The sequence below is a fragment of the Wyeomyia smithii genome, chromosome 3, assembly GCF_029784165.1.
Source record: "Wyeomyia smithii strain HCP4-BCI-WySm-NY-G18 chromosome 3, ASM2978416v1, whole genome shotgun sequence".
Classification (NCBI taxonomy): Eukaryota; Metazoa; Arthropoda; class Insecta; order Diptera; family Culicidae; genus Wyeomyia; species Wyeomyia smithii.
This window is the reverse complement of record NC_073696.1, coordinates 103,845,936-103,860,462: the sequence shown is the minus strand read 5'-3', so window position 1 is coordinate 103,860,462 and position 14,527 is coordinate 103,845,936. Positions and strand designations below refer to the sequence as shown.

The following is a 14,527-nucleotide window of genomic DNA, read 5'->3' as shown; positions in this document are numbered from 1 at the left end:
ACTGCACTAATTTCTGGTACCGATGTCCGATCTCTGTCCCCCTTCATACTACCACCCAGGCGACAGTGGCCAGTCTGCTCGCTGCATAACGGAAACAGTGAATAGATTTTTTACTGCCACACAATCACCTCGCACCATTTGCAAGTGCCGAGTTTGATGGCGCAAAAGTCCACAGCAGACGGCCGTAAGAACTAAAACATTTATTATCCATGTTTTACCACCCTCCGTCGTCTTCGAGGTTGTTCGTGATGAGGAGCTGAGCCGACATGTGCCACGAGGTGCCGCAATTGCAACGTCCACAGCGAAGCACGATTCGCGCTTGCTGATTTAACTAATAGGATGTAGACTGATGTCGCGAGAGAGAGAGAGAAGATGGTGTCGATCTACCGGATAAAATTGGCATATGAACTGCAGTGTCGTACACGGCCGCGGCGGCGCGTACTGTTCCCAATCCGATCGCGGAAAACACGCTCGGCAGTGTAGGATGTAGGTTGCAGGCAAGCTTTACTGCATGTAGTAGTCATAAAAAAGACGCACCGCTCCGTTAGGACGCGATTTGCACTACAGAGGAAATCCAGCAGCTGCTGGATCAAAACAGCAACCGAGCGAACGGTCGGACGATAAAACGCAGCCGTAAATTGTGGTCCATGATTTCGAATGACTAAGTTCGGTTTACGGATAAATTGAATTGGAAGGTTCGGTACTTTACTTACTAGAATTGCGTGTCTGGAATTGTTGGTTACCTGTGAAAGAGAGAATTTAAAAAATATATATATCAGCAATGGAGGAAAATAATAATATTTATAATAAAAGATCATGTTTTATTTTCAATTACGAAGTGTTGCTTTGATAAACGTGTTTTTCTTACTTCTCCCACCAATGAACTTCAGTATTAACTTTCCATGATTTATTTTATCATTAAAATCTTTCATCCAACCGAACGATCGAAACGTCGGTATGGGTTTTTCTCCTGTTAAAAAATCCTATTTCATTTGCACCCGCTTATAATAGACAATGTCAGTCAAGGAATTTTCATTTAAATTACATCTGATTGAACCATATCAACCAAGACCGTTCCCTGAAAATAATCCAGAAAAGGGCTATCAGTTGTGGAATTCACGACCATCGTCTTTCGGCTTATTAGAGAGGACTCATTAGTGCCACCAATTAGAACAGATGAAGCGGAATAGACAGTCTCCGTTCCAGTTGATAACTGGCTTTCGAGTGAACTTTCGAAGAAATAAAATATCTTCCACCCGGGAGTAATAAATGTCCGCAAAAGCATTTATGATCCATTGAACCAGTGCGATAAAATTATAAATTGGCAACGCGCGACCAATAATGAGACGATGTTTATGAAGCTCAGAGAACAATGAGAAAAGGGGACTCTCTTTTTGTCCTCGTTGATCCGCTATGTCATGAGCTAAAACAGCCGAATCTGAATAAAGGCTGTACGGGTTTGTAAACATGCCGAGTGCTTAAATATATAATCAACGACGATTATTGGCACGCACCACATTAAAATACTTAGTACCAATTGACGGCATTTCGAACATTCATGCAAAATGTTTTAAAAATGAAATAGAAAATTGCACTTCGCCAAGCACACGTCAAATAACTTCGCCGGAAAGCAAACAGTAGCAACCGTAATGGTAAGAGGAAAATATTTCATCGAACTATAAATAATGAGGAAATTTATGTGTCAAACAGTCCGCGTTTCGCCATGCTGTCGCGCCTTTCCAAACATTGAGAAGTAACGACGACGAGGTGACGACGATGACAACAACGACTAAGCTTTAGTAGCGGCCAGCCGATCTCGTTGCCCTCCTCCGTGTACAGTTCCTCGGTGATTTCCTCCCAACAGCTACGCAAGCAAAGTGCGGAAGATCTGCATCAAAATACTCAGCGGGAGACGAAATATGGCTTCTAAAATTATTTCACTCTCCTCCCACTGTAAACTGCAACGCTTCGTCGTGACTTGCTTGCTACCGGTGCACATGCGGTCTCTACTGCTCGCGCTGCTGTGCTCTGAAATTGTTATTACAGCTGTCATTGCCTTTGGACGCGCGCATTTTTGCTGAAGACATTCGCCACCTTCGTGCCAGTTGCCGTACGTTCCCCTGCGATCGCGGTATAATCCTGATCGCAGTCAAGCCACTCCAACTGGATGGACGGACAATCATAATTTATGAGACGATTCTTATAGCAAACCACACCGGTAATTGATGGACACAATTATCCGGCTCAATGGCGAATAAATTGTGGAATATTCTGTCCCTTGAGTGAGCCTGGTTTGGAGCGTTCCTTGCTAGAGGCCTCGGGGTCGGTAACCGCCGGGAATCAGATAGAAGAAAGATTTCCTTCACCACAATTGGATCGGCATCGTTGGCGGACTCTAACGGTCGGATGTAAATTGTCGCAAACAAAACAAAGCATTGTCCGGTATTAAGTCATGAAGTTGCGGCACAATGTGTAGGCAAGCGATATTACCAACTGTGAAAAAAATGTTTTGTTTGGCTTTGAAGTCGGTTCGAAAATAAAAATAAATACTGTCTTATAATATTGCCAATTTTAGCGCTATATGTTATTCGCACTTCATAATGCAATTAAAATGGTGCATCAAAAAGTCTATCTTACCACAGCTATCGAAACCATTTCAATCGAGCTGTTGTATGTAATAAGTGACTATAAAATAGCGTGCTTTACCGTCAAATCACTGTGAAACACCATAAGATATCTCAACGTTATCGATAATCACTTAGTTTACTGCGAAACTTGAAAAAAAAAAACATGCAGCGTTTTATAGTTATTCAACTTCCAATCAAGATCTTCTACAATGTTGCAAAGGCGCCGTTGTTGAGTTTGCGGCTTATGCTCGAAACCCTGGAGGTATATTTAATGTATTTTAAGTTAGCCTAGTGTTTCGCCCACTTCCACTACGATTTCTAGTGACACGCGGCAGCCGGTCATATATAGCGATCGTCTCCGCAGCAGTGGAACAGACAGTCAGACAGACGGATGGACGGACACGCGGACTGTCGTCAGCAAGGCACTGCCTTCGAGGCATCCTTAGCAGGCTCAACATCTTTCCGCTCGTTTGCGAAGTTTGTACAAACGGACGAACGCGAATGGGCCTACATTTAGCCTGTGCATCGAATCGGCGTGAAACAAACATTCTTTCCGGGGGCTATATGTTATTTCGGTATTAAAACGACGCGAGCTAGAGCCGTTGGTGTGCGAGGCTCACTTGCATGTCAAGTCCTTTCTCTGCTATTTTGTTACGTTTCACTTTAAAACTGTCTCAACCCCGGTAGCAGCTTAATGCTAAAATTTGTTCAACCTGGGTTACAGTTGTTTTATTCTACATGACAAATTACACTGTGCAGCTTCTCTGATTGTGTCTTCGATTCACTATGCAAAATTCTCATTTATATTTTCATTAATTACAATTTAAATTTTTTCTAACACCAGAAATATAAAAAAAAAACTTAAAAATATAATAATTCATTTTCTCAACATTCAAATAGAAACCAATCTACTGTCAAAGTAAAAAGAGTCTAAATTTGTAAAAATTATGTATTGGAATTCGATCGAAAGGTCATAGGAATAAGCTGGGTTAGATGAAAATATTTGAACGATAATCTTGTGCCAATTCCTCCAATTAGCAATAGCCTAGGATGGTTCAAGTTTCAAAACATCGACATCTTTTTTTTTTATGCCACCAGAATTGCAAGTGCCCTCAATTGTGGTTCATCAAGCAAATGTCTCGATTGGCACTTTTCCACAGCCGATCGCTTATATTTGTTTCGAGAAAATTTATGCAGTCGGATGCTGAAATCAAATAACAATCACATATCCTTGACAAATGAGTTATTGTTTTCAATGGGGAATGCCACCTTGAAGGATTATTTAAAAAAGATTTTTCTGATTGTTCCTCTAAATCAAAAACAAACAATACATAGAATCGATTCTTGATGTTTACGAGTATTAATTTAATGATTTGATGAACGGTAAGCGCCTTGTCATTTCTCTAGTTTACAGTTTCTCTAGTGTGGTGTTGTTCTTTATTCGTTGCTTGCCGACCCGAAGACGAGCATCAAACACCAATTGCTTGATGCTCGTGTTCGGCTCGGCTTATTAAAGTAAGCGCTGCACAGCAGATCATTAAATAGCCTGTTCAGAGGGTTGTCACGAACTTTTTAGAAAAGCTTTACCTTAGAGACATCAAAATAGTCTAGGTTCATGGTAACGAATATTATTGGACCAGTTGAGACGGAGAGATTCTGCCAATTTTTCTTTCGGGTACTGATATAGACCCTCCCTGCTGGTCTCGAGGTACGATGGTGGCCTAACAAGCCAGTCGTTGTAGGTTCGAGTCTCGACTCGAGAGAGAATGTTAGTGTCAGTAGGATCGTAGCGCTAGCTCCGCAATTGTCCTGTACACTTAACAATTGGCTGCGAAGTCTGTGTCTAATAAAACAGAAGGTCGAGTTCCGAATCGGAATGTAGCACCAAGGCATTGCTTTTTACTGATTTAGTGGATATCAAAGCAGACGGCGGACGTCTTATGGGTGACAGTTAAAATTTTGGAATTTTTTTCCACTGCTGTCAAAAACGGTAGATGTACAAATTGATTTGATTCGCATGAAAATACATTCATTATGAACAAAAATATGTATTAATGAACATCTGAGGAAAATGCGTAACTGGCCTTCCGACGAAACTTGTTTTTATGCCGGAACAAGAGCTTTGTACGACCTCCACGTCGACTTTTCGAATGCATCTTTTTGATTCTACCAATCAAATGTTTGCAGATCGTTGATCTTCAGTTATTTTTGCACCAAAGAAACTTAAGATCTCAAAAAAATCTCTGATTGGGGGACACTGAGGTAAACTCTTTGGGTTGCGTGTTCGGGGTACAAATGTAGTCGAGTGGTTATGCAGGAACTTTCATCGGTATGGTGTTTTTGAAGAGATGAAATCAAAATTTTGTTTGAACATTCGTTGTAGTATACATATCGAACGATAGCCAAACCACTAGGTTTGTGCCATGATTTAGACAAGTAGGAAACAGTCCTGTTTGTCGACTATTCTGGCCGGTATTTCACTACCTTTCTGGCGGATTATTGTTGAGGTCTGCAGAAAATTATGTACAGTCGAAACCGGACGATTTTCGCTTTTAAAATTGTTTACCATAAACTTTTTGCCAAAATTTTTGTGCAGTGCAGTTCAAACTGTACAATGCGCTTGTGAAATGCTTCCTGTTTCGACGCCACTCTGGACAGAACTAAGTATGCATAAATAAACCATAAAATACTGACAGTGGATCGCAGAGAGAGCTTACATATACATATTTTCATTTCTCTTTGAACGTGTTTGTTGTTAAGTAAGAGAACCTCAAAAAAATTCCAAAATTTTAGTTGTCACCCGTTACTCGTCGTGTGCACGCACGTGATTAGTTCATTGCTCATCGAAACTCAACCCTTAATATTTTCATCAGTCTTCGCTGCGGAGAAATAAAGTTATAATGATAACTGTTACATGTGACAGTTATCAATATTTATTCATTTTTGAAACATGAGCATGAGCATGAGCATGAGCATGATTGACCGCCCGCGGTTGCTACTCCGTTATTGCCAGATCAGCTGTAATTACACAGAGAACCAAAAGATGATGCTTGGGACCAACATGCATCCTCAATGTGTAAAAACTGGTGACCTTAATCTTCATAATAGGCAATACCAGCGCCGGCCGCGTCCGAATGCAGGTCAAAGAAGGAATTGGTATAGGAAAATGTTGACGTGATACTCGCTTATTGGAAGCCGAGAACACCTCTGCACTTCCACGAGAAATCACTGGGATGTTGGAAAAAGGGCAAGGTACACAGCAGGGTTCGTTTTGGTAAACGATGCACTGGTTTCGAGTGTCGGGTTCTTTAGAACAAGTATCGCGCGAACAGGTTCATTATATCCGCCCCGGTATTCATAATGCGATTCGAACCTATCAAGTTTGACAATGTAACACCGCAACAATAAATCGTACGCAAGAGTACTGGACCTTTGATCAAATTGGAACAATTTCAAATGATATGATATCTCCTCGTAAGGTGATCCTTTTTACACCGAAATCAATTGCACGTTGTTGACCTATCAACCTCATGAAGATATCGACGCGGAGTCTCTAGGCGTTCGGTCAACCGGACATTATCTTCCTAACAGATCAATCAACGACGTTTCTCGTTCACACTTTGTCTGCTCTAAAAAAACGATATGATCCCGCGAAAAACACACCTGAAAAACAGAATATAACAATGTTGCGCACTTATTACGAAAACTAATCATGACTATTTTTCTTGCCAAACGTCGCGATCCTCTTCGTACTACGCACGCGATGTAGCCAATCAGCTATTTGTCAATCCCGAATACTTTCGAAGAAACGAATGCACGTCGGCCGACGCGATTCTTTGGAAGGTATACATCCAAATCCAAATCTTCGGTTAAACAGTCACAGTGAGACATGAACAAGTATCTGGGTATACCCCTCGAAATCAGCACTATGCAGGACCTCTCTATTTCCTCCTACCGACGCAGACACTCGGGGACACGACATTTCACGCCGATTCTCTCTTAGTTGTCGATGCGAATGTTGCCTATTAAATAGAAAAATTGGCAAAGTTTCATGCATACAAAGCCATACAAATAATTTAAAAATGCAAATTTCCATATTGACCAATATATAATCTTAAGTTTGTTAACAAAATGCCGACCTAGTCCTGGTTGGAAAATAGTATACAAAACATAAACAGCCCAAAAGCTAGAAAAATCGAAAAAGTGAAACATAAGATTACATGTATTATCACTGCACCATACTCCCAGCTTCCACAAACCACATCATTGCTCTCGAGGTGAGAACATGTTTGGCTGATAGAACCCTACTTGAAGCCTGACCGTGCAAAACCGCAGTAGATGACGGATTCGAGGTATACTATGTGTTATGTTGGCTCATTACTAAGTTGAGTTATTCATTACCTTATAATGGATGTGATGCACTTGGAAAAATTTAAAAATGGCAAAGCTTGGTGCATCTAAAACATTAAGTGCAAACATCCGGTGTAGATGTACATAATAATCAAAAGTCTTAAAATTATTTACAAGACAAACCAATCATGATTATTTCAGGCTGACTAAACAATCATCGAAAGTCAAACTCAACAGTCACTTAAAAATCAATATCTGCTTGAAAACCTAAAAATCATGAAATGAAGCTTGACAAAATACCTACACAACTATGTCTAAGTTTTAGTAATTTGAATCGTAAAAATATAATAATAACATAGGATTCCAGGAAACTAGCTTTTTTTTATTGAATAATTTTTAAATTTATTTAATTATTTCAGCCAAAGATATAAAAAATCTATTCAAGATCCGAAAACAAACCTCTCCTAGTTAAACAAAAAATGAGGCCGCTCAGGTAAAACTCCGCCAAAATAGCACATTTTTTTGTGTATCAACATAAACCATTAAATTTGCTCACAAAGTACTTTCTCCTTGTCCATCACCGCGATTCTATGTGCACGACGCTAGAATATAAACGCAAATTTGGTGCTTAAATACCAAACTAGTCATAATCAGGACATAGTATATAAATATATAAAACATCTGCTCAAAAGCTCGAAAAATCAAAAAAGCACAACTCCACAACACAACATTTCATCTTCGCCTGTTTCGTAAACTTAACAAACTTTGAGCAACATATTAGGCATCCTACCAACAACTCAACTACCGCAGGCGATCAACACAGAGACCCATAATAATCGCCTGGTATTCATATTTGTAACATCAAGTTGTACGTAAAAAACCAGCTCTCCAATAATGTTTACACAAAATATCACCAACATCACCACCGATACTTATCTTCAAATTACCGCTTTTGCTTTGAACCGTGGTATCGATACGCGCTGCGTCGCACGGACTAACATAAGGAGGATTAAACACCGGTAGGATCGTTACTACACACCAACATTTCACTAACACGACAATTTGCCGACTTACAACCGACCTCCACCGTTGCTGTTCGAGCTATTTGCACTATGCACCCTGGCAACGACAGGTTATAGTCCCATAAACAGTTTCATTACCATTTTATGGCACCAACACAAGACAACATTAACACCAAACGTAAACCAAAATTCCATATATTTTTGCCTTTTTTGCACAAACACTAATGCCTCTTCACTCAAAATTGGATAACTCAAAGAGGGGGAATTGAAAAATTGTTCCGATACGATAGACTTGACACCAAAAGCATAGCACCAAAAGCTAACATTTTGACGAACAGACCATCATCCCGAAGCAAGCAGCGGTATTTTGTTTCAAGCACATATCACAACTACTACTTCAGCTGCTGCATGTTACTCCCTTCATTTGCTGGGGCTGGGGCTACGCGTCATGGCTACCACTTCTAAAAGACTATTTTCACTCAAAATTCTCACATTTCTGCAACTATTTTAAAAACACCTTAACACAAGATGCTGCAATATATTAGTTTTTATCACTTGCAGCCAATTTTTAATAATTCTCTTCAATTGACACACTCAAAACACTGTTAAAATATCCGCGATTGAAAAGCCCGACTTGAGTAGGCCGTGTTGCCATTCCCTCTATTTATTCATTTTTGAAACATGTCGATTAACCAACATTCTATCTATCCAACGATAATGATTACCTACACTGGTAAATACAGGTTTTGCCCTAAAGCTCAAACAAAACAAATGAAGAATTATAGCTTCTACCATTGCTGTGCGGCCTTTTGATGCGTTTCCACATTTACTAGGGACTTCAAAAATCACAAAAATGGTTAAGGTGAAACGGTGTTAGCCATCACTTAGAATTTTCAAAAGCACAAGACTCGAAAATAGTTAATACGTTACTTGTGAAAACGGTGGAGCAAACATAAAATAGTGTTGTCACAGGGAACGCATTAACTATTACCGATTTTCAAAGGGGTGGCTCAAAGTAGGCCATTTGTGGCTTCAACACACTTTCACCCTAAAAATCTATTATCTTTTTTTTCAGATGGAGCTATACGGCAACTTTTTTTCGCTTTTGTCGACCAGTGTTATTAATATCTATTGTGTGGTTTCACTTTTACAGAATTTACCATAGTATAGAGAACAAAGACGTAGTCATACGTCAAAAATCAAAGCTACGACACCAAGGTTGACTTAGGGCTACATAAAGTTGTTTTAAATGCGAACTTTATCTCTTCAATAATTTTTTGAATTATAGACGTTAATATTACGATAGACATTTTTGTATTAATATATATACAACTATAGTTTTTTTACATGGGGGATGCGTTCCAAATTTGTATGACCGCGAGAAAACGACTTCTTTGAGCTGAAAATACAACAAAAAAAAAAACCACCCGGAAATGTTTGAATCTTGTTTGACTATGATAGTAGTCAATCTGAAGGCCAAAATTCAATGTTTGAAGTTTTTAGTATTTACACCGAAAATTGTGAAATTTTTCGAGAACATATATATGATTATTTACTCTTGGACTAACATGGATATCTCTATATATAATAACTTTTATCCCTTTAGATTCATAATGGCATCTGGGGTCAGTTTTGATGGCTTCTGTGCATACCCATATAGGCTGGTATACGTTCATTTTACGCTGACTTTGAAATGGCGTCTGGAGTCGATTTTCGACTTCTCAGCATCATATTGATTCTCCATAGGCTGTTATTCGGTCATTTTGGGCTGTTTTCCAGAACAGTCATCTTCATGGATTTCAAAACGACATGTAGAGTCAATTTCTGGCCTTAAGGCATCATTCTGGTTTCGGAAAGACCCATTCCGGGGGTCGTTTTTCAGAAACCGGAATTTGCCATCTTAAAAATAAAAATGGTGTTCGGGGTCGATTTTTGGGTTCTGGTAAATTTAGCTTCATTTGCTTGATTAGCTCTCCAGTTATGCAGAAATTTATAATTCATTTGTATAGAAGCCCTCCCTTCGAGAATTGGGATGGGTCTCGAACTATCATAATCGCCTTTCCCGGCCTCGAACACTTCTGCATACAAATTTTCCCCCCGATCGGTTCAGTAATTTACAAGTCTATAAGGGTCAGACAGATAGATAAAAAGAAATCCCTTTTTTTATTATGTTACTTTTATTATTTTATTCATCGAAAGCGGCGGCTGAAGCACATCGAGAGTTAAAAAAAGGAACAGAAGTGCTACTTTAAGGGAAACAACCGTGATTGGTTCCGTCCCTTGAAAGAGAGTAATTTCAAAGTTAACTACTGCCCATGTGAAGAAAGGTCAAAAACCTTCGACGATGATGAATTGGACAAATTGCTCGAGGAGGATTCATGTCAAACGCAGGAACAGCTTGCTTACTAGAAGTTTTTTCCATTTTATAGACGTGAGGCGTCCGAAAAATATTGATAGGCTATTTTCGAATGAAATAAGCCAAGGAAACCAGAAAAATATTGTTTTTGACCAGTGTTGGCATTTTTTTTTTCGTATTTAAAACTTGCATCTTTTGGTTATTGCAGCCACTTTTATTTTAAATTTGATAGTTTCATCGTGTTCCTCGGAAAATTTTATGTAAGAAACACTTATCACCCCAAGGTAATATGAGCCGAAAATAGTTGAAAATTTCTAAACTATTTTTTCCTGCAGTTTATAGACGTAGAGCGTCCGAAAAATACTGGTAGGTGATTTTTGAAGAAAATAAACCAAAAAATCTCGAAAAAAGGTTTGCCGGAGGTGATGCCAGATAGATAATTTTTGTATTTGAAAACTAAACTTGCATTTTTTGGCAATTATTCATATTGTTACAAAGTTTAAAGTTTTCTTAATGATCAAGCACAATTGAATCAAATATGGTTGAAAACGAAAAAATGCCATTTTTCGTGAATTGTTTCTGACTAAAACGCAGTAATTTTTTGCACTGTGTGATTTTTCCAAGTCTAGTAATCAATTTACCACAACTTATTCATAAACAACATTGGCACACGTTTTTTTCCCTGAAGTTTCAAAAATATTTGATGCTTTTGTACAATTTACAGTACACTAAGGTCTTTCTTACGCGGGTCACTTTCCTCCATTACTCGAAAACTGTACAAGACATCGACCTAATTTCAATCACGTTTTCCGTTTTGAGCCAAGAGTAATTATGTATCCGTTTTCGAAAAAACACAGTTTTTGTGTAAATACTGAAAATTTAACCCTAAGGTCGCGTAAATACCGGAAATTTAACCCTAAGGTCGCTTTTTACGCGACTTTTTTACGCGGATTCCGGAATTCAAGCGGTTTTTTCTCGCGGATACCGGGATTTACGCAGTTTTTTTACGCGGATTCCGGAATTTACGCGGATTCCGGAATTTACGCGGTTTTTTTACGCGGATTCCGGACTTTACGCGGTTTCTTTTTACGCGGAACGTATCCCCGCGTAAAAAGCGACTTAAGTGTACTGCATTTTGGTCTCTAGATTGTCCACTATCATTTTAGAACGGTTTCTTCGTTATATTATCAACTCAATAGAATAGCTAAGATCAATAGGTTAAATACTAAATAAATTAGAGTTATTGAGTACTAAATCCCTTCCGTGGCCAGAAACTGAGAATCATTCAGAATTTCGCCATTTAATTTCTTGATTCTGACTCGCGCCGTCCCCATTGTAAAACAAAATGTTGCATTTGTGCAACGACACCTGCTGAGCAAATTGCTGCCCTAGGGTAACGAGAAAACCACTTCCAACTTCACTATAGCTCAGTAATACGTATTTTTTATTTCTTTTATTACGACAAGTTTTTATTTCGTCGCTTTTCAATTATCACCTCATTCGTCAACTTAATTTCACCGCGACCATAAAACACCCCCCATTACGTATGTGCCAATTGAATTCCACAATGGCTCCGTCAACCTCACTCTAGGAGGGAATAAACGCCAACGAGAAGCCACCGCATGCACTTGTGTACTTTCTGTACACATAAAATGTCGTAGGTACAATTAAATTAAATTCATTACACCGTTCCATTATCGCCCCAAGCTGCCACTTCTTAACTGCGCGCCTTTTTATCGATACCGAATGTCTGGTCTGGACTTAAAGTGCTTTATGTTCCACGGTCGCTTGAGTCATAAATAATAGCGTTTATTGACGATCCTGCCAAAGGGCGTTTGTCGTTTCGCCAAAAGGGTTCATTTTGTACGCTTCTTTGGCTTTATTAAGTTTGAAAACTCACTATCAAACTGTTACGGATGATTGACCTAACTAATTTTATATTTTAATTTTACCATCCGCAGTGATTTGGTCCTCGAGTAATTTTGCAGACAATTGACCCTAAAGTGGCAACACCAGTCACCACCAATGGGAGATAACGATTCAAATTAAAAGCACGACTTTCATGCTTGACTTAGCAGTTGCAAAACATTCCGAAGACACTCTACTACTGGTGCTAACAAGTTTCCAGTGGCAACGTACGGTGTCACGGCCCCGCACCGATTCGGCGATATCTCAAGCCAGCAAGACCAGAATCCAAACGCTACATTCCGTTTGGTCGCGATCCAATTTGCTATTGAATCATTCGGACCTGTTATTTACCTAGGAAATTATCTCGTGTGATACCCATTAATTAGTAGTAATAAATTTAATTTGCAGTATTTCTTTCATTTGCAATTTAATTCCAGCTTTCCATCACTTATACAAATCCACACTGATTGCGAAACCGTCACCGTCTGCATGCAGGCAGACAACATTGAAAGGTGCGGCAACCCGTAAGATGTTCATTCCAGTTGAACATTGCATGCGCCTTCTGGTTTACGGTGTCCGATTTAGCTCGCTACTAAATCATCGGCACGTCACAAATAAACATATGTTTATTACAATTTTCTGAAGCACTATCACTCTGACTATTACGGATCATGTTGCCAATTTATGGTATACTTTTGATGTTATCGATGCCCACGGCTGATAGCGGTCAGAAGGTGCAAAATTAATTTGCAAAATGACTCCAGCGCAGACAAGCATCTTTGAAATCAGCCTAGAATCATTAGCTTTAAACTACGACAAATGATGTTTATTTATATTGCCACGATTAAACCTTCAACTCGTAACAGGATTTAGCATCGAATCTACTTGTTTGGATAGTGGTACATCCGCCGTGGCGAGCGCGCAGTTCCATCCCTCTTCAGTGCTGCATTTGCTTAAGCGAAATTAAAATTTAAAATGTAGTCGTCATTATTATCCCCTCCTCTATTTCCTCTCTTTTGGTTCAGCTTCATTTTGCGCCGCGCTCGGCTAGGAAGCTCTATGTGTGAATGGGCATTTAGTGTCCACGCCTTTCGGTATCACGAGGCGTCCGGTAAGTTCCATTCTAGTGTCTATCATGGCTAGCTCAGCTCTCTGCCCAAACCGTGCGTGAGGAAAATTACACCACATCTCGAACACCACACCGCTTTCAGCTACTGTCTTCGGGGGTAGTAAACCACACAACATGCAACGAAAAGTGATCAACATATGCAAATAAACGCCAAACGAGCCGTGAAAGGGGGGAGGATTGGTTCTAGACGTTTGCTGTGTACATAACATTCGCATACAACCGTCAACTGATGGATATTTGCGTGTGAATTCAGCTTGCCGCCGGCTACAAAAGTCGCACATCCCATTTCGGCCAAACATAGCTGCTGCACATCGGGAGGCCTTGGTGCGGAATCGTACAAGGAAGGAAATCTGTGTGGATATTTTACATCGGGTCACCGAACAAAAGGAAACATGATCTCCATTCATATTTCCCGAAATGAAGCCGGGTAGTCGGCCTTTCAATGCTGGTTGGCCCAAACCGAGCTGTCAAGCGATGATGTTGTGCTCTGTTTTACGAGATACCGGTAGATGCAAATAGGTTTCCTTTGGCCAGAGACAAACATCTCGGCCGCGGCCTCCAGTACTGGTTTATATGGGGTGTGATGGGATGGGATGAGATGAGATGAAATGAAGCAGCGAGTGCGAGGCGCAGCGTCGTCGTCGTCGTGTGTGTCACGAGAATTTAGTCAGCGGATCAGAGAGGTTGGTTGATGGTAGTTTCGCTCGATAGTACAACTTGAAATTCGCATACATTAACCGGCTGTCAATCAGCAGCCTGCTGTTGTTGGGCATGTTTCGTTCGCTAATCCTGCTATAATATGCTCAGGGACGTTTGCCGGATTGGGAATAATTCGCGAGCAGAACAAAAAAAATATATATGCACGTTTGTGAATGGTTTAAATATATGGTAGCGGTGGTAATACGTAGCGTGATGGGGACATTTAAAATTGTGTTTTGATTGTTCTACGCTTTTGGCGAAATGGATGATTTTTTTGCATTTTGTTTCTCTATGAACTGTTAACAACTAATGCGTTCCGGTGAAAAACATTAACGATTAAACGAAAAAATATTTCAAACGTCTGAAAATACGCACTTAAAAAAATATATAAAAATACATGGCACATGAATGGACTCAAACTTGAACAGATAAAAAA

The 14,527-nt window shown here is 39.7% G+C and overlaps 1 protein-coding gene across 1 annotated transcript in view; it reads right to left on the bottom strand.

Annotated features, from left to right (window-relative positions):
* The window catches only part of LOC129732692 (protein diaphanous homolog 1-like), a 108,484-nt gene that overhangs the window by 33,962 nt on the left and 59,995 nt on the right, over window positions 1–14,527 (bottom strand). The window contains exon 2 of the mRNA XM_055693809.1: window positions 714–743. Coding sequence (XP_055549784.1) covers window positions 714–743 — 30 coding nt within the window. The remainder of the gene's footprint in view (window positions 1–713; window positions 744–14,527) is intronic.